Genomic DNA, 19,980 nt, shown 5'->3' with positions numbered 1-19,980 from the left:
TGGGTGCACCACCTAGCTGATGCCCTGCATGCTTACTCAGAAGGTAAAAGTAAAGGTAAAGGGACCCCTGACCATTAGGTCCAGTCGTGACCGACTCTGGGGTTGTGCACTCATCTCTCTTTACTGGCTGAGGGAGCCGGCGTACAGCTTCCGGGTCATGTGGCCAGCATGGCTAAGCCGCTTCTGGTGAAACAGAGCAGCGCACGGAAACGCCGTTTACCTTCCTGCCGGAGCGGTACCTATTTATCTACTTGCACTTTGACGTGCTTTCGAACTGCTAGGTTGGCAGGAGCAGGGACCGAGCAATGGGAGCTCACCCCATGGTGGGGATTCGAACCGCCGACCTTCTGATCAGCAAGTTCTAGGCTCTGTGGTTTAACCCAAAGTGCCACCCGCGTCCCACTGTATAAAAATACAAAGTATTTCCAATAAATAAAACAAAGCAATACATCAACACCCAACTTCACTTGCCAGGCTATGCTTAGCTCATTTTTATCAGCTTCCTTTGTAACTGTTACGGCTAAAATCTGGGTGCGGGGCTACTCTGCCACCCAGCTCGTCGGACTAAGTAAGTCCGCGGGTCCCTGCGGAAGAAAATGAGCTCAGCCGGAGACAGGAGATGAGTGCAGAAGATCCAAGTTTATTGCGCAACAGGTTCAAGACGAGATTGAACAGCGAGAAAGGGGTGACATGAACTTTTGAAACTTCCCTCCATGTCCCAGAATACAGTGCAAAATACATCCCAGTTACATCATGAATACATTAAGGAGAGGTTGGGTTACACCGGATTAACATATGGAGGAGGGAGGGGGAATATGCAGAGCTGGAGATATGCGCAGATAAGCGCTTCCTGAGTGCCGGTGATGGGAAGACAATGGTCCATGTATGCATAGTCTGCCACCTGGCATTGCCCGGAGGAAAGGCTTGGCAGAGTGATTTGACAGGATTAGGGTCTTGACACCTTACTTGAGGGATTATGGAGGACAGGGGAGGTGTCATGGAGTCCTAGAGAAATTGAGCAAATTGGCATGTTGATTTTCTATGGATTTTATAGATTTTAGTCCCTTTTGACATTGACAATTGGGAATAAATGGATATATTGTAGCGAAGAAGAAGGTGAAGAAGACATGCCCCCCCCTTCCGTAACAGTAACATTTGGGCGCACCACCCAGGTGACGCCCTGCATGCTTACTCACAAGGTAGCACCACTCATTTGGGGGGCGGGCAGGCGTTACTCCCTGGTAAGTGTGTGGAAGCCTGCAGCCTCAATGCTTCTTGCTCTGCGTCTTCAAGAGAGATCCGGCCTGTTGTGAAATCAATTCCTATTGTTGGGATGTCTTGTTATTCTCCCTTCATCAACCCAACCCCTTAATTCAGGGCAATCAGACCCAAGTCCTGCTGGGCCATTCCCAGGCACTCCCCCAAACTGGGAACTGGTCAGAAGTCGGATGCTGTGATTTTATCTTGGGCTGAGCTTGTTGCGTTGCATCACAAAAGCATTTCCAGATAAATAAACACATTGTGATCGCTCCCACCCCCATCCCTGGGCTCCCAATTTTCCAGAGGCTAAATTGTTTGATTTTCTGCCTCAAAAAAACACACCAAAACACAACAGATTGGATACGGGTTGAAAGATTAGAATGACCCACTTCCTGAATGAAGCCAGATGGGGAAAGAAGGCAGCCGAAAGGCCGTCCTGCGCAGACCACAAACCCTCTGGGTCCCCCTTTCGCTGTGTATTAATTTCTGGTTATGCTTTTCAATCTTCTCCCTCGGTCCTTGTAGGCTTAGCCTTTGCCCTTTCCAGAAGGGACGGAAGGATCTGTCAACGACTGCTGTCTCGGTTGCTCATTCTCCCAGTCTTACATTCAGGTCTGCACATTTCTGGAGCGGGTTTCGTTTTAATTTTTAGGAAAGAAAATCTCATGCAAATCCACCAGCATTTTAGTGAGCACGTCCCCTGATAAACACAGTTTTGAGTCATGCACACATTTTTGGAAACAACGTGATGCATTTTTGGGTGCTGTGTTCACCAATATATTCAGTCGGTAAAGCACGCGACTGTTAATCTTAAGGTTGTGGGTTAGAGTCCCATGTTGGGCAAAAAGATTCCTGCATTGCAGGAGGTTGGACTAGATGACCCTTGGGGTCACTAAAAGTAAAGGTAAAGGACCCCTGGATGGTAAGTCCAGTCGCAGACGACTCTGGGGTTGCGGTGCTCATCTCGCTTTCAGGCCAAGGGAGCCGGCGTTTGTCCACAGACAGTTTTCTGCTTCATGTGGCCAGTAGGACTAAACTGCTTCTGGAGCAACGGGACACTGTGACGGAAACTAGAGCGCACGGAAATGCCGATTACCTTCCCGCCACAGTGGTACCTATTTATCTACTTGCACTGGTGTGCTTCTGAGCTGCTAGGTTGGCAGGAGCTGGGACAGAGCAACGGGAGCTCACTCCGTCGTGGAGATTCGAACTGCTGACCTTCTGATCGGCAAGTCCAAGAGGCTCAGTGGTTTAGACCACAGCGCCACCTGTGTCCCTTTGGGGTCACTATGATTAATTCTTCTTTTTCTTCTTCTTTTTAATATGGAACGCTTCACGAATTTGCGTGTCATCCCTTTGCAGGGGCCATGCTAATCTTCTCTGTATCGTTCCAATTTTAGTATATGTGCTGCCGAAGTGAGCACAACTATGATTCTGTGACTCTATGGCTCACGCTGCCCAGCACAGACCCTCCGAAGGCCTTTCCACAAGGCTCACTGTTCCTCTGGGGATGTGAAAAGCATTTGCTTCCCAGCGGCTACTCTGCTTTTTTCTACATCCGCTTCCCATCCGGGAAGCCTGGGGCTTTGGGGAGCTGTTCTCCAGATGCTCGCAGCTGGGAGTCAAGTGAGGAGGCGCCTGGAAGCCCGTTTGCCCTTGCAACTGATGAGCGGAAGAGTCCATGTCTGTACACGGAAGCCATGTGGATTTGCAAAAAGGGGGGTTTATTAGCATGAGGCGTGCTGGTGTGGGCACAGGGGGAGTGTGCCCATGTCTTTGTCAACACAGAGGAGGTGGAAACAGACCCCCCTCTCCAGTTACCACACCACAATCATCTGGCTTGGCTCCTGCTCAAGGCTGTAGGGTCCTTGGTGACTGGTACCCATTGGGACTCATAGGGCAGAAGGCAGGGAGCCCGACAGTAGGTGGCGCTAGAGGCAACAACAGGCAGAGCCTTCTAATCCTAGGTTGGTCCCCATCCTCCTCCTCCCTGCTGCAAGGGCAACGCAGAGAGGAAGGAGGAGGAAGCTGGTTGGCAGGGCCCACAGAAACCAACTCCCAGGGGCTGAGGTCCCTTTGGTTCCCCCAGTAAAATGTTTGAGGGGGCTCCAATTGATGGGCATTGCCATTCAAATGGTGTGTGTGATTATGTGGGGTGCGGCTTACCTGCCCCAATATCTGAAGAATATTTAGATACAGTGGTACCTTGGGTTACATATGCTTCAGGTTACATACACTTCAGGTTACACACTCCACTAAGCCAGAAATAGTGCTTCAGGTTAAGAACTTTGCTTCAGGATGAGAAGAGAAATCGTGCTTTGGCGGCACGGTGGCAGCAGGAGGCCCCATTAGCTAAAGTGGTGCTTCAGGTTAAGAACAGTTTCAGGTTAAGTATGGACCTCCAGAACGAATTAAGTACTTAACCCGAGGTACCACTGTATTGTATCTGAAGAAATTTGCATGCACATGAAAGCTCATACCAACAACAAACTTAGTTGGTTTCTAAGGTGCTACTGGAAGGAATTTTTTTAATTTTGTTTCTGCCCCAATATTTTATTCAAGTTGGCACCCCTGGCAGGGCCACTCCCTAAAATGGGCAGGGTATGAAGGGAAGGCCTTTTCAGTGTTGGCTCCCAGGCTCTGGAACTCTGTGCAAGAAACAGACTGGCTCTTTCTTTAATTTGGGGTGCCTGGTCAAAACGTTATTTTTGGCAGCTCTTGAACTTTATTCAGTTCTTATGATTAAAGATCTCTGGCTTTTGTTTTTCTCATTTTTGCTCTGCTCTGCTGTTCTGTGTTATTGCTCTTTTCTGTTTTATTTATCTTGTTTTGGTTTTCCAGCTTTGCTGGCTGTTGCACCATTTATGTATTTTGCAATGCCTTTGTGTTCCCCCCCAGTTATTATTATTATTATTTTCTCATCCTTGGCAAGACTGAAATCCTGGAAGGAAGGAAGGAAGCGCTTTGTTCCGAGCTCTCCTAACCTGCTCTGCTCTTCTGATCTTATTGGAAGCAGGATGAGGCCTCAGCTGAGAACCTTAGCTGGTGCACGAGTTTACATATAGTTCACTGGGAGCCAAGGAAGGTGTAACGAGATTGGATGATCCACATTGGACTATTGGAAAAGCAGGCTTCTGTACAGTGGTACCTCGGGTTACATACGCTTCAGGTTACATACGCTTCAGGTTACAGACTCCGCTAACCCAGAAATAGTACCTCGGGTTAAGAACTTTGCTTCAGGATGAGAACAGAAATTGTGCTGCCCTGTTAGGTAAAGTGGTACCTCAGGTTAAGAACAGTTTCGGGTTAAGAACGGACCTCCAGAACGAATTAAGTATTTAACCCGAGGTACCACTGTATTCTGAAGTTTCTGTCCCCTTTTCAAAGGCAATTCCATTAGCGTGTGCCTTGGGGGAATCCCTGCCACTGTACGGGAGAGATTAACTGGACCAGATTATGGGGCTTCTGGTCTAGTCAATTTCACTTGGGGGAAAAAAGAGAGAGCATGCTCTCAAATGGGCTGTGAGGGAGAAACCGTGTTTGAAAATGGTGAGCCATAACTCGATGAGAGTGGGGCAACTTTAATTTTTCCTTTTCAATGGGGGCTGCGTGAATTATATACAGCTTGGCTCCAACTGTCTGAAATGCCATATTCCCTTCCATGTACCTACCCAGGCTCTGAGATCTTCTCCAGCCATCCAGGCCTGCTTGCTGGAAATGTTGGAGAGGCAACTTTGGAACTCCCTGCCTAAAGAAGCTAGACTGTTTAGGGAAGCTTTTAATGTTTGATGCATTACTGTATTTTAATATTTTGTTGGAAGCTGCCCAGAGTGGCTGGGGAAGCCCAGCCAGATGGGCGGGGTATAAATTATTATTATTATTATTATTATTATTATTATTATTATTATTATTTTACTACTAGTAGTACTAGGTGAAGACTTTCTTCTTCCATCTGGCCTTAGGGAACTGGCTTGTTTTTAAGGAAAGGGCTTGGATCAACGCTGTGCTGCTATTATTATTATTGTTACTATTATAATTTATTAAATTTCTATACTGTACCGTCCTTCATCCAAGGATCACGGGGCGGTTTACAGTATAAAAACACAAAAAATGCATAGCATAGTGACAAACAAAGAATTGTCTGTATTTTAATATATCTATCAGAGCTTAATCACTGTTCGCCATAATTTTCACTCCATAGTTTTTAGAGGAGGAAAACAAGAAAAAAAAATTCTGAACGAAACAGTGGATGTATGATTTTTGTGATTCATGCTGCAGCCACAGACATCTGATTTGATGGTGAATTTGGGGTAGCCCAATGCAAAAATCCTGAGAATCCATGTGGATCTGTGCTTTGTAACCATGTTTTTGCGCCATTGCGGCCCCACGAAACAGTGGGTGCGTGTTTTTTGGTGCAGGCTGTAGCCATGGACATGCTATGTGATCTGATGGTGAATTTGGGGTGACCCAAAGCAAAAACCCTGAGGATCCATGGGCTTTTACCTCTCCCCTCCAAGGCAGCCTTCACTAGCGTCCCTTATCTCTCTTCTGATCCCACTGATCAGCTGTTTCCTTTCAACACTCCCTTCCTTCTTGTTTGCCTTAGTGTCTTTTCCTTAGCTGGAGCTGTTTTTTGCTCCTCCTTTTCTTCTAATTTCTCTCCTTATTGCTTTAGTCTTCCTGTCCCCCCCCTTGCAAGTTTGCTGTCTTTACCTCCCCTCTCCCAGGCAGCCTCCTTTATTGCTAGTGTCTCTTATCTCCCTCCCGATCGCTAGCCGATCAGCGGCTTTGTTTCAAACCCCCTTCCCCCCCCTTTTTTAAAAAAGCATGATCTGCTTTTTGCCCCTGGGCAATTCGGTTCCAGGGACCATGCATTCGCTCCATAAGAGGCACAGACATTTCCCCTTACTTTTTAGGAAGAAAAAAGTGCGTCTTATGGAGCGAAAAAGGTAATTATTATCTTACCCACTGGTTTTGGGTTTTATCTGTGTTGTTTTAAATTGTGTGAACTGCCTTGAGGCAAAAGCTGGGATATAAATAAACGGAATGAAAATATGGATATGTTACACGTGCTTTACCAGTGAGTAAGAAAAAGAGTGTCCCCCCCCCATATCAAACTCTTTATGAAGCCTTTAAACAGCTCTCTGTTTGAATGCAGGCTACAAGTTGGGACCTCTTTGCCCTCCGTCTCTCCTTGGTTTTAAGGGGGTGCCCACCCCCTGCCCTGTGCCCAAGGGAGTCAGGCGATGAGACTTGTACATCCGTATCTTTATTGGTCTTGGAATTATACATGTGGCTGCTGTTACATGATACATGGATACCAGGGTTACACATCGGCGGGGGACTGATGACGCAAACCAGCTGCACCATGGAACGGGCGCACAGAAACAACACAACACGCACGCAACGGGAAGCACTGCAACCGATCCTCACAACACACGCACAGCTGTCGCAGGAACGGGCCACAATATTTCGGAGGGTGAATGAGCTTGTGCCCGCAGTCCTTTGCATCATTGCAGAGGGTACCTTGGGGGCACCTTTTGTGGGGCACACGCACACCTTTTTGGGGGCATCTGCAGCTGCCTCCAGCCCACCGCAGTCTTCCTCAGCCAGAGCTGGCATGTTGGCACGCTGCCTGGCCGACCTGCAGGTGGTTGGGCACCAGTTCCTGAAACGGGGGTGTTCACTGTGCGAAGGTGAGAGAGGCTAGAACACGGTTCTGTGGATCCAGCCCAGAAGTTCAGACGGAATTCTGTAGCCTCTCCACGTGAAAGATTCCGGGTTCAGTCCCTGGCAGGATCTCCAGAAGGTTCTGGAGGAAAAACTCTCCTCTGGCTGAGTCCCTGGAGAGTCACAGGTCAGCCTCTTCAGGACATCACTGGAGGCTTTTAAGCAGGGGCTGGGTGGCCACCTGTTGGGGATTATTCAGCTGCAATAGGGGGTTGAGCTAGATGGCCTTTGGAGGGTCCCTTCCAACTCTGCAGTTCTGTCCCACGATTCTGTGATTCCAGGCAATGGAGGAAGGCCATTGGGTTCATGGGAGTCTCTCTCCCCTCTACCTGGACATACTGTTGGGGGTTCAACCCGAGGCCTTCTGCACTCAAGGCAGCTGCTCTGCCCCCTTATGATTGACGAGCCATCTCCAAACCTGCCTTGCAGTGTGGCTAACTACTCTGATGGCCAGCAGCTCTGCCTAAAAGGGTCTTGTGCAAAGCAAGATATCCGTCCCTGATCTACTGCCTTTCAACTGGAGAGTCCAGGGGTCAAACTTGAGGCCTTCTTCTGCACACAAAGCCTGGGTTCTACCAATGAACTACGGCCTGTCCTAACCATCTCTCCTTTTCTGCTGCTGTGGGAGAAACCGGAATCGTGGTAAACAGCCTGCAGACGTTCTACCGGGAGCGCTGAACATCTGTGCCGCCTGCCCTGCTCTTCTGCTTTCTGCAACAACCCGCATGCGGAAATGTAGCAGCTAAGGCTTTTCCTCCCATGGGAGCAGGAGGGAGGAAGAGTATCGCCAGCTAAGAAGAGTCTGCTGGGTCGGGTCAGTCCAGAATCCTGTTCTCAAAGTGGCCAACTAGATACCTTAATGGGAAGGCTGTTAGCAGGATCCGAGCATGAGAGCCCTCTCGACTCCTGCGACTTCCAGAAACTGGTGTTCAGAAGCATCGCTGCCTCTGACTGTGCAGCCATCCAAGTTGGTGGCCATCTCCAGTGGGAGGGAGTTCCATAGTTTAACGATGCGTTTTTATGTGTTGGGCTGCTGCTAAAAGGCGCAGGAGCAGGCCAAGGGGAAAAGGTGGCAACCTTTCACACGCACATATGCACACACCCAAATCTACACATTGTGATGGCCTGGGACTCGGGCTCGGACTCAGAACCAGAGGAGTCTCAGTCTGCACCAGATCCTTTGCCTCAGGCATCATCTGAACCAAGTCTGGGGCCTGATTCTGAAGAGCCCCAGTCTGCACAGGTTCCCCTGCAACAAGCACCAGCTGGGCCAAGTCAGGGGCCTGAGCCTGCCCTGGTTCCAGATGTGGGGATGACCTCGTTGCCTCCAGCTGGGCCATCACTTACAGCTGCTCCACTACGGGTTCGGTCAGGGGAGGCTGAGGCGGCTTCTGGGTCTAGTCACCCACCGACGTCTCCCGAGCTGCAGAGAATGAGGTCTGAGAGAAGGAGAGACCTGAGTGCTTGCAGGAGGAGTGCTCGTCTTCGGGCGAGACAGGGAGGTGAGTCGCCGGGGGATCAGGACCGGCCGTTACCCCAACAGAGATAAAATGCTGTCGGACCCCGTCCCAGGTTGCGGGAGCAACATTGCTGGAACCGGCCTGAGACCCTGTGCCAGACCTAGCCTGGTTTCCTGCCTTGACCCTGTCGGACTGACTCCTTGCGGAACCCTTGGATTTGGGACCGGACCTGGACTGCGTGGCTCGGGTTAACCCCCAGGCCCAGCACACACATGCACAAATTTTTCTCTTCCACTGCAATGGAAAACACCCTTGCATCTTTCCCCGGCTCACACATAGGTTCACCAAAGGAGAAGAAGAAAAGGAGGAGTTTGGATTTGATATCCCACTTCATCACTACCCAAAGGAGTCTCAAAGCGGCTAACAATCTCCTTTCCCTTCCTCCCCACAACACTCTGTGAGGTGAGTGAGGCTGAGAGACTTCAAAGAAGTGTGACTGGCCCAAGGTCACCAGGCAGCTGCATGTGGAGGAGCCGGGAAGCGAACCTGGTTCCCCAGATTACGAGTCCCCCGCTCTTAACCACTACACCACACTGGCTCACTTCCAAAGGAGTCTTTGGAAGGGCAAATAGCGGTTCGATCTCAGTGGTCCTGGGGCGGGGGGCGGGCAAAGAAGGTGCTTGACACGAGGCAGGAGGGTGGCTGGAGTTTAGCAGCTGCAACCCTTCGCCTTGGATGGTTCTCCAGTTTCCCCGAAGCTGCTGCAAACGGTGCCCCGAACTGTGCAGAATAAATGAGGGCAGGAGCTGGGGTGGTGGGACCTTCCATGGATGTGGGGGGCAGCTGCCTGCAGTCAAAAAGAGTCTGTCCGCCTGCCCACCTCCAACACATCTACCACCCCCCCTTTTGTATGGGGGACAAAGGAATTGCTCACATTCCCGGGGGCCCTGGAGGCCCCGGTAACCCCGGCCGCCCCTGGATCCCAGGGTCCCCTTTTGGCCCGGTCGGCCCGATTGGGCCCGGCGGCCCCATTTTCCCTGGGATGCCCGGCTTCCCCTGCAGCCCAGGAGGTCCAGCTGGTCCCGGTGGCCCCCCAGGCCCTGGGGGCCCCACATCGCCCTTGGGGCCCGCTTGCCCTTTGGTGCCCCCTTGTCCGAAGCTTCCCTTGGCCCCTTTGAAGCCAGGGAGGCCTTTCGTGCCCACGAGGCCTCTCTCGCCTGGAGGGCCTGGGTTGCCTGGGGGGCCCTGGGCTCCTGGGGGCCCCGGTGGCCCCAGGCTCCCGGAATCGCCTTTCGCTCCTCTGCTCCCGGTCGGCCCTTTGACGCCAACATCGCCTCTGTATCCTCGAGGGCCGGGGGGGCCAGGGACACCTGGATAGGAAGAGAGGGAAATAGGGGGTCAGCGACAGTAAACTATGCAACAACATCTAGGGGAGTGTACCACTATGAGATTGTGATGGGGGGTCAGTCTGGATGATGTCCTGGGTCCCCTTTCCAATTTTTGGCCTCCTGTGCCCAGTGAGGCTTGGGATCCTATAGAAGAGATTGCTGAACCGTACAGGTTTCTTTGTAAGAAAAACGACCACTTGAATATCCTCATCGGCATCCCAAAATAATGATCTGAGTTGTAAGAGCAACAACTAAGGATGGATGGCGGCCAACAGATTGAGGTTGAATTCTGACAAGACAGATGTACAGTCATACCTCGGGTTGAAGTAGCTTCATGTTGAGCGTTTTCGGGTTGCACTCTGCGGCAACCCAGAAGTAACGGAGCGCGTTACTTCCACATTTCGCAGCTCAAAGTGACGTCACAGGCATGCGTGGAAGCGGCAAATCACGACCCACGCACGCGCAGATGTGGGTTGCTTTGGCTTCAGAATGCAAACGGGGCTCCAGAACAGATCCCGTTTGCATCCAGAGGTACCACTGTACTGTTTTGGGAGACAGGGGGCGGGCAGGTGTGGAGGACTCCCTGGTCCTGAATGGGGTAACTGTGCCCCTGAAGGACCAGGTGTGCAGCCTGGGAGTCATTTTGGACTCGCAGCTGTCCATCCACACCTTATACCATGTTTGAAGACATAAGGAAAGACTGCTGGATCAGGGCTGTTGCAGGAATTTATGTATAGGTGGGGGTGTGTGTTGCCCCTCCAGCAGATATCATGCACATGCAGCCCACTACCAAAACCAGCGCAATCACTTTTGTGACTTTTGTGATTTGTCCCCACAAAACACTTCATCGCAGTTTCTTCCTATTTATTCAAAGGGCCTCTGCTGCACGATACCAAATGTAAGAATTCACTGATCAATGTATCTCTGTACTGGCTCACTGGGAAACTTCAGAAATTCCTATAGACATGTGAGCTCAGCTCCTCAGCAGCCCCTCTGCCTGAGGGATAATTCCTGGCCTCCTGATACCTGAGTGCCAGACAGGTAGCCATTCCAGAAAGAACAAACCCAGATGGAGACAAAAGGGTGCGATTAACTTGGCTGGGAAACAGGGAAATGTAAATCTCTCTTTTGTTACACTCCATGGGCGTTTGGTGGAGGGCAAGGGGAACCATGGAGCAGGGTCCAGGATGCTCAGATTCCTGCCACCAGACCTCCCCTTTCATGATGTAACTGTGATGCATCAGTGATGTAGTTTGGGGGGGGTGTAACATGGAGATTAGCAGCTAATAAAAGTTTGGGTTCTCTTTTGTTTGGGGCTTCCATCCTGTTTCACCTGGTGGCAGGTGGGAGTCCTGTAGTGACAGTCTTCAATAAAGACCAAGCCTACTGCTCTGGTATTCCTGGCTGGTGTCCTTGTTTTTTCCCCAAGGGAGCCCTCAGATTTCTCCATTAACAGGGTCGACAGAAGCAAAGCAGTCTTGCTGAGATTCTTGGCTCTTTTGCTGGGTCTCTAGGATTTGGAAGCTGAGCCGGGACATTTGCAAACAAACAGGTCTCCCAGAGACTGCCCGGAGGCGCCTCTGGGCCGGTGTCTTTCTGCAACATGTCACGGGCAACTGTGTGATGTTCTCCTTGCCAACCTGAGGGTGAAGAGGGGAGGATCCAGCCTGGGACTGCTTAGATCTGGCTACCTGGCTGGGAGGGTCTGGGAACTCAATGTGCTGGGATCTGCAAGCAGAAAGATCAACAGCAGCCTCGAGTGCTCAGCTCCCACCCAGAGAACGCCAAAGAAAACCTCCAGGAGGTTTGGCCTCCCCAGCTGGCGTTTGCAAGCTCACAGCCCCGCCGGCTTGGGACGCAATCCTGTATTGACTCAGGCCATCCTGCCAGGCCACGCACATAACTGGCCAGTCTGAGGCGGTACCCAGGGTGGTTCTGGCTTGCGCCAGCTCACTGTGCATTGCACTCTTTTTCCATAGCAATAAAAAAAATTTAAAATAACAGAGCTCAGCAGCAGGAAGGATCAACAGCACTCGGAGCAGCTGTGCGAGGGAAGTCGAGGAGACTTTGCTGAAGCTGAGGCAACAGAGCAGCTCTTAAGGGACTCAAATCTTAAGGGAGGAGGAGGGGAGAAGGTCCCGGCTTGGCACCCCAAATCTAGGGCTTTGTTTGATCCAAGGCTCAGCTCCAAAATCAGGAACTCTTGTCCTGAAAGGTGTGTGGGAGAAATAAAGGGGGACTCTGAGCATATGCAGAGTGCTCTCATCCCTAAGTGATTATTGCCAGCTTCCAGGCAGCTAGGGAGACTCAGACTTTGTCCATTGCATCAATTCTAGGACGCCAATGGTCGGTTTAGCTGAGCATCCGGTTTTCACAGAAGCCAATCAGATAACTGTGGGAAACCTGCAAGCTGGATTTGATAATAATAATAATAATAATAATAATAATAATAATAATAACAACAACAATAATAATCATAATCATAATCATAATAATAATAAATTTCTTATTTGTACCCCGCCCATCTGGCTGGGTTTCCCCAGCCACTCTGGGCAGCTTCCAACATAGATTGAGAATACATTAAAATGTCACACATTAAAAACTTCCCTAAACAGAGCTGCCTTCAGATATCTTCTAAATGTTAGGTAGTTGTTTATTTCCTTGACATCTGGTGGGAGGGCATTCCACAGGGTGGGTGCCACCACTGAGAAGGCCCTCTGCCTGGTTCCATGTAGCTTCACTTCTCACAGGGAGGGAACCGCCAGAAATCCCTCGGCGCTAGACCTCAGTGTCCAGGCAGAACGATGGGGGTGGAGACGCTCCTTCAGGTCTACTGGGCTGAGGCTGATTAGGGCTTTCAAGGTCAGCACCAACACTTTGAATTGTGCTTGGAAACATCCTGGGAGCCAATGAAGGTCTTTCAAGACCAGTGTTATGTGGTCTCGGCGGCCGCTCCCAGTCACCAGTCTAGCTGCCGCATTCTGGATTAGTTGTAGTTTTCGGATCACCTTCAAAGGTAGCCCCACATAGAGTGCATTGCAGTAGTTCAAGCGAGAGATAACCAGAGCATGCACCACTCTGGCGAGACAGTCCGTGGGCAGGTAGGGTCTCATCCTGCGTACCAGATGGAGCTGGAAAACAGCTGCCCTGGACATAGAATTGACCTGTGCCTCCATGTAGAGCTGTGAGTCCAAAATGACTCCCAGGCTGCGCACCTGGTCCTTCAGGGGCACAGTTGCCCCATTCAGGACTAGGGAGTCCCCCACACCACCCGCCCCCTGTCCCCCAAAAACAGTACTTCTGTCTTGTCAGGATTCAACCTCAATCTGTTAGCAACCATCCATCCTCCAACCGCCTCCAGACACTCACACAGGACCTTCACCGCCTTCACTCTTCCCTCCTGCGATTTTCAGCAACTGAGCTTCAGAAGCGTTGCTGTTTCTGACTATGGAGGCAGTTCCACAGTTTAACTATGCACGGACCCAGGTCTGGAATTTCGGTGGCGCGAAAAATGTCCAATGCGCTGAGACGGCAGCCATAGCAGCAGCAGCAGCGTACCTTGGGGGGTCTGAGCAGATCCTCACATTGCAGCAGGGTCCCCCCCCACGCCATAGATTTTCACTCCCTGCTGCAGTGTGAAGCATCTTCCTAAAAGGCAAACCCTTTTTCCTTCCATCCTGGGAGGCCGGAGTCACAGCCAGAGCGCTGACACTCAGCTGCTTCCAATCAACGGCCTGTGTGTTTTTATGATGCATGTTGCAGCGCGTGTCAAATGGGAACCAGCTGTGGGGACCACGTCCTGAACGCTGCAGCGCCCGGACGCCGCGTTCACGTGCGAACAGATGAAGGAAGGCTGGCATTGTGCCTTGCCTCTGGCCCACTTGATGCCTAGGTCGCTCATGGCCTGGCAGCCTTTTCAAGGGATTAGATAAGGTAAAGGACCCCTGGTTGGGACGCGGGTGGCGCTGCGGGTTAAACCACAGAGCCTAGGACTTGCCGATCAGAAGGTCGGTGGTTCGAATCCCCACGACAGGGTGAGTTCCCGTTGCTCGGTCCCTGCTCCTGCCCACCTAGCAGTTTGAAAGCACCTCAAAGTGCAAGTAGATAAATAGGTACCACTCCGGCGGGAAGGGAAACGGCGTTTCCGTGCGCTGCTCTGGTTCGCCAGAAGCGGCTTAGTCATGCTGGCTTAGTCATTCCACATGACCTGGAAGCTGTACGCCGGCTCCCTCGGCCAGTAATGCGAAATGAGCGCCGCAACCCCAGAGTCGGCCACGACTGGACCTAATGGTGAGGGGTCCCTTTACCTTTACCTTTAAAGACCCTGGACAGTTAAGTCCAGTCAAAGGTGACTCTGGGGTTGTGGCGCTCATCTCGCTTTCAGGCTGAGGGAGCCGGCGTTTGTCCACAGATAGCTTTTCAGATCATGTGGCCAGCAGGACTAAACCGCTTCTGGCGCAATGGGACACTGTGATGGAAACCAGAGCGCATGGAAACGCCGTTTACCTTCTCGCCACAGCAGTACCTATTTTTTTTTAAATAAAATATTAAAGTTTTACAAAAAGAAAAAAGAAAAAGAAAAATACAAATAAAAAAGGGAAAAAAACAATTCCATCTTTCCATTACATTCTTTCATTTACTTAATTTTCTGGACCTCCTCTAACCTCTCTTTTTGTATTCCAGTTTAATTTATCAGTTCAGCAAATCCTTCCCCTCTTTACTTGTCCTAATCTTTAACTTAAAATAATGTAACATTAGATTTTTACTTATTAATAGTCCATTTTTTCACACTCCTTATAGTATTATAACTAAAAACCACATAACTTTCAATCCAACATCATTCTAACATTCATTAATTTTGCAATATTTCTGTAAATAATCTTTAAATTTCTTCCAATCTTCTTCCACCGACTCTTCTCCCTGGTCTCGGATTCTGCCGGTCATTTCTGCCAATTCCATATAGTCTATCACCTTCAGCTGCCATTCTTCCAGGGTGGGTAGGTCTTGTGTCTTCCAATACTTTGCGATAAGTATTCTTATCAGTACCTATTTATCTACTTTATCTACTTATAAATAGCAGTACCTATTTATCTACTTGCACCGACGTGCTTTCGAACTGCTACATTGGCAGGAGCTGGGACAGAGCAATGAGAGCTCACCACTGTCATGGGTATTCGAATCACTGACCTTCCGATCAGCAAGCACAAGAGGTTTAGTGGTTTAGACTACAGTGCCACCCACGTCCCTATTAAGGTAAAGGTAAAAGACCCCTGGATGGTTAAGTCCAGTGAAAGGTGACTATGGGGTTGCGGCGCTCATCTCACTTTCAGGCCAAGGGAGCCGGCGTTTGTCCACTGACAGCTTTCCGGGTTGTGTGGCCAGCAGGACTAAACCGCTTCTAGAGCAATGGAACACCGTGACGGAAATTAGAGCGCATGGAAATGCTGTTTACCTTCCCGCCACATTGGTACCTATTTATCTATTTGTGCTGGTGTGCTTTTGAAGAGTTTGGAGGTTTTTTAGTTTATAGGGAAAGCAAGCAGGAGGCGACATGATAGAAAGTTAGAAAATTATGCCTGGTGTGATCTGCTCCTGAAGGAGCATCTCCACCTCCATCGTTCGGCCCAGACACTGAGGGTTTTTATAGCTATCCTGATTAGTGAATCTGGAATAAGGCAACAAAAATGACTGAGGGGCTGGAGTGACTCCCTCCTGAAGAAAGGTTTGGGACTTTTTAGCTTAGAGAAATAGCGAGGAAGACGTGACATGATAGAAGTTTACAAAATTAAGCACGACATGGAGAAAGTGGAGGATTTTGTTTCTCTCTCTCCTAGGCATCCACTGAAGCTGAAAGCTGGAAGATTCAGGACAGACTGAAGAAAGGACTTCTTCATGCAGCTCACAGTTAACCTATGGAACTCCCTGCCACAGGAGGCAGGGATGGCCACCAACTTGGATGGCTTCAAAAGAGGATTAGACAAATCCATTGAGGACAGGGCTATTGATGGCTATCACAGTCAGAGGCAGCCATGCTTCGGAGTCCAGCAGATTTTCTTACGTTCTTTTCTTATATGGACACCCACTTTGATTAGTCCCTGAATGAAGTTTGTTTTGAGCAGCCAGCAGCTGATGGGAAAGACAGCTCTGCAAATTGGCAAAAACAAGCTTACGAAATATTAGAGGTTGTCGCCCAAGCCCGTGACTCATCTATTTATCTGGGTTTTGCAGCCCAAGTAAACCTGCTCTGGAGATTCAGGAGAGGCTGCAAAAATCCAAAGCCTCTGTTCCATGGGTGGCTACAGTGGCCTCCAGAAGTCCACAGTGTGCAGGTCAGGATCTAGGCCTCCCTGAGTCCGAACTGGGTCATGTGGGGTCATGAGACCCCCTGGCGCAGGAAGGGCACAGAGTCCCTGGCACAAGAGCTGGCCACGGGAGCAGGGAAGATGTCTTTCATTGTTTCATTCATTAATTAAAATATTTGTACACCCCAGTGGCATGAAAAATAGGTCAAAGTGGCTTCCAGGAATAGAAACCTAAAGCATGCCAGAACAAACACAAAAAGTTAAAAACAGACCTCATTTAACCATAGTGGAACGATGTACTTTTAATTGGGCCTGGTGGAAATGAAAAGTCTCCAGCAGGTGATTAATGGTTAGCACAGAAGGCACCTGCAGCAATATGAGAAGGGGTCTTTTCTGTGGTGGCTCCCCGTTTGTGGAACGCTTTCCCCAGAGAGGCTCGCCTGGCCCCTTCATTGCATATTTTCAAGCACTTTGTGAAAACATTGCTTCATCTGTGTAAGCCTCCTTGAGTCCCGGACAGGGAAGAAACTGGGATATAAATACAGTGGTACCTTGGTGCAGGCGCCCAGGAAACAATTGCTGACAGTTGCATCGGATGTTTGGCTTCCAAAAATCGTTTGAAAACCAGAACACTTACTTCTGGGTTTTCAACATTTGGGAGCTGAAATGTTTGAGTACCAAGTCGTTTGAGAACCAAAGTTCCACTGTAATTATAATCATAGTAATAACAATTTCAACTAGGCTTTTAACTATCTATGGCCTTTTAGAGTGGGTGAGATCCTTTAATGTACCGTATTTTTCGCTCTATAAGACGCACTTTTCCCCTCCTAAAAAGTAAGGGGAAATGTGTGTGCGTCCTATGGAGCGAATGCAGGCGGGAGGCTCTGCTCAGCGCTCCCTTTAAAGAGCTGCACACATGCTCCGTGCGCTCTTTAAAGGGAGCTCTTGGGGGGAGCCTTCATCCCGCTGCCCAGGAGAGGCTGCACGCATCCATCCCAGAAGCCAGGACAGCAAGAGGGATCACTGTGCAGCGATCCCGCTTGCTGTCCTGGCTTCTGGCTTAGCGCGCGGCTCTTGCGGGAGGTGGGGGAAGGGACAGAGTGTGCGGCTCTGTCCCTTTCCCCACCTCCCACAAAAGCCCCCAAGAGCTGCCCGGAGCGTGTGTGCAGCTCTTGGGGGCTTTTCCCCAAGGAGGGAGAAGGGCAGCCCATCAGCCCCTTCTCGCTCCTCGGGAAAAGCCTGCAAGCGCCGCACAAACGCTCCACGTGGCTCGTGAAAGGGAGCGTTGAGCAGAGCCTGGGATGCATACAGGCTCTGCTCAGCGCTCCCTTTAAAGAACATTTTCCCCCTTGCATTCCCCCTCTAAAAACTAGGTGCGTCATGGTCAGGTGCGTCTTATGGAGCGAAAAATACGGTGTGTCGTGTCTCCCGGTTTTAATGCATGCATCTATTATAGCTTTATTTTTCATAAGTCGCTTTGAGTTGCCATCACGAAAAGGGCGGCTAATGAATTTAACAAGCAATGATAAAAACCACCCTGTGCCTCCCACTTGCCTCCCCATCGCCGCTTCTCACCTCGCAAGACAGTGACGTTTCGGAGGATCTGCCCGTGTCGGGTGTCCACCGCCTTCATCTCTTCCATGACCATGGAGAGGTTACGGATGTCAAAGTCCAGGCGGGCGCTGAGAAGGCTGAAGCGCTCGCGCAGGAGGTCGGTGGCGCTGAGCATGAGGCTGACCGACCTGTTCAGGTAGTAGAGCTCCTCGGCGTGCGCATGGAAGCCCAGCGTGCAGGAGAGCCGGACGTCGTCCAGGTATTTGAGCATGCTGTGGACGTGGCTGTCGGTGGCGTTGATGTTGGTGAAGATGGTGCTGATTTCGATCTCGTGGGAGGTCATGCGTCCTTCGAGCGTCTCAAAGTGCTCGGCCGTCCGGTTCTGCGTGTAGCGGGCATGGTACTGGAGGTCATGCATGTTCTCCTCGTGGTCGTCCAGGAAGGAGGAGACGTTGTCCAGCTGCAACTGCAGGCTCATGACTTGCAAAACCAGGTCGTGCATGCCCTCCGAGTTCTGCCCGATCCTCTGCGAGGTGATGCCCAGGCTGGTCTGGATGCCCTTGACCAGCTCCCCAGTTTTGGAGGAGGTGGTCCTCAAGCCCCCCAGCAGGCGGGTGTAGTTCTGCCAGTCGGACACGATCTTCTGCAGCGTCAAGGTTTCCTCGTTCATCTTCCTCTGGATGATGTGCACCCAGTCGGAGGTCTGGCCGACGGTGAAGTTCATCTGTTGCACGGCAGCCTCCATGTCGAAGCGCTCTTGCGACAGCTCCTTCAGTGAGCTGCCCAGCTCGGAAGTGGCCCCCTGCCAGCCCCTCACCTGCGCCAGGAAGAGCGCCAGGCTCTGGTTGACCCGCTGGATGGCGGAGAAGCACCCGTCCACCTCGTCGTTGACCTTGTTGCTGGCGGACGAGAGCTGCTGGTGGGTCTGGCCAGCTCGGTCGAGCAACACATCCTGTGCCAAGAGCTTCTTCTGGATTCCTTCCAGCTCCTCCTGCAGCCTGCTGATCTCCTGTCCCAGCTGGCCTGCATCGTGGCAGAAGGAGCAGTTGCCCAGGGATTTCTGATCTGGATTGGAGGGTGGGGTGCAGAAAGAAAGCAGGTTGGTTAAACAGCTTCTAGCACATACCCAGCAGTTGACCAGGCCTTGTCCTTCCCCATAGCTAAACGGCAGAACGCACCACGGAAATAAAACTCTGCAAATCTGCCCAATTACTGTGCACTGTTCTGGTCGCCTCAGCTCAAAAAGGGTATTGAACAGCTGGAAAAGGCACAGAAAAGGGCAACGAGATCGATCGAGTCCCCTATGAACAAAGGATGCAGCATTGGGGCTTTCTATATGACCGAAGTTTTGTATTGTATTGTATTGTATTGTATTGTATTGTATTGTATTGTATTGTATTGTATTGAATTTATACCCTGTCCTCCCCAGCCAAGACCAGGCTCAGGGCAGCTAACACCAGATATAAAACCAATTGATTAAGATACAACTTAAAAACAAGATTAAAATATAACATTAACATGCAGCCTCATTTCAGCAGAAACTCAAAAACTTTTTTGGGGATGAAAACGTCAAGTCTTCACCAAGGCCAACTATCCAGACTGGTCCTACGTGGGCCAGATAAAAAGCCAGGGAAGTCCCCAAATAGGAGTTCCATCACAGAAGGAGAAAGGAAAAAGGAAAGAGGAAAGTTTATAAAGGTATGCCTGGCATGGAGAAAGTAGATAGAGAAAAATCTCTCTCTCTCTCTCTCTCTCTCTCTCTCTCTCTCTCTCATAAGACTAGCAATCACAGACATCCATTGCAGCTGGATTCAGGACAGAGAAAATTAAGTCCTTCTTCATGCAGTGCAAACTGTGGAATTCCCTGCCACAGCAGGCAGTGATGGCCACAAACCTAAATGGCTTTGAAAGAGCATTGGACCATAGCTGCTGAAGTGTCCCTTATTTGAAGGGACAGTCCCTTATTCCAGCGCCATGTCCCGCCGCTGTCCCTTATTGATGGATGTCCCTTAAATGTCCCTTAAATGATGTCCCTTAAATTTCAAAGGAAGCAGCTCCTCTCCCTCCCTCCCTGCCTGCCAGGGAGGAGGGAGGCTCCAACTGTGTTGCTCACCCAATAAGAAGTCTAAGAACGACTGGGGGGTGGAGCTTGCATGTCTTGTGTGTGGCTAGTTAATGCAAGCTGAGGGGGGTTTTGAATGCACGTGCTGCTGCAAACTTTGCAGTGCAAAGCCAGGCCGGGGAGCCATCTTAAGTTGAGGCTGCATAGGCCTTGTGGTGCATGTG

General features: G+C 50.5%; 2 protein-coding genes, 1 long non-coding RNA gene and 1 other non-coding gene across 5 annotated transcripts in view; 1 reads left to right on the top strand and 3 right to left on the bottom strand.

Annotated features, from left to right (window-relative positions):
* LOC128411520 (uncharacterized) overlaps positions 1–19,980 on the bottom strand; it is a 215,355-nt gene that overhangs the window by 150,134 nt on the left and 45,241 nt on the right. The window lies entirely within an intron of this gene.
* Positions 1–19,980, top strand: part of LOC128411519 (sterile alpha motif domain-containing protein 12-like) — a 186,141-nt gene that overhangs the window by 160,682 nt on the left and 5,479 nt on the right. Inside the window, exon 5 of one of the 2 annotated variants that reach the window (XR_008329836.1) lies at positions 4,446–4,597. The exons of the other annotated variant lie outside the window; for it this stretch is intronic. The gene's annotated coding sequence lies outside the window, so the exon portion shown is untranslated. Of the gene's footprint in view, positions 1–4,445; positions 4,598–19,980 lie in introns of those variants that run through there. 2 annotated transcript variants of the gene reach the window in all.
* LOC128411671 (U6 spliceosomal RNA) lies at positions 2,578–2,684 on the bottom strand. The gene has a single exon (XR_008329879.1). It is a non-coding gene; the product is annotated as a U6 spliceosomal RNA (small nuclear RNA).
* Positions 9,086–19,980, bottom strand: part of SCARA3 (scavenger receptor class A member 3) — a 35,440-nt gene continuing 24,545 nt past the window's right edge. The window contains exons 5-6 of the mRNA XM_053383873.1: positions 17,716–18,759; positions 9,086–9,820 (exon numbers count right to left, since the gene is read on the bottom strand). Of these exons, the coding sequence (XP_053239848.1) occupies positions 9,381–9,820; positions 17,716–18,759 (1,484 nt within the window). The 3' untranslated portion in view covers positions 9,086–9,380. The remainder of the gene's footprint in view (positions 9,821–17,715; positions 18,760–19,980) is intronic.

This window comes from Podarcis raffonei, chromosome 3 (genome assembly GCF_027172205.1).
Source record: "Podarcis raffonei isolate rPodRaf1 chromosome 3, rPodRaf1.pri, whole genome shotgun sequence".
Lineage (NCBI taxonomy): Eukaryota > Metazoa > Chordata > Lepidosauria > Squamata > Lacertidae > Podarcis > Podarcis raffonei.
This window is presented reverse-complemented; position numbering and strand designations above follow the sequence as displayed.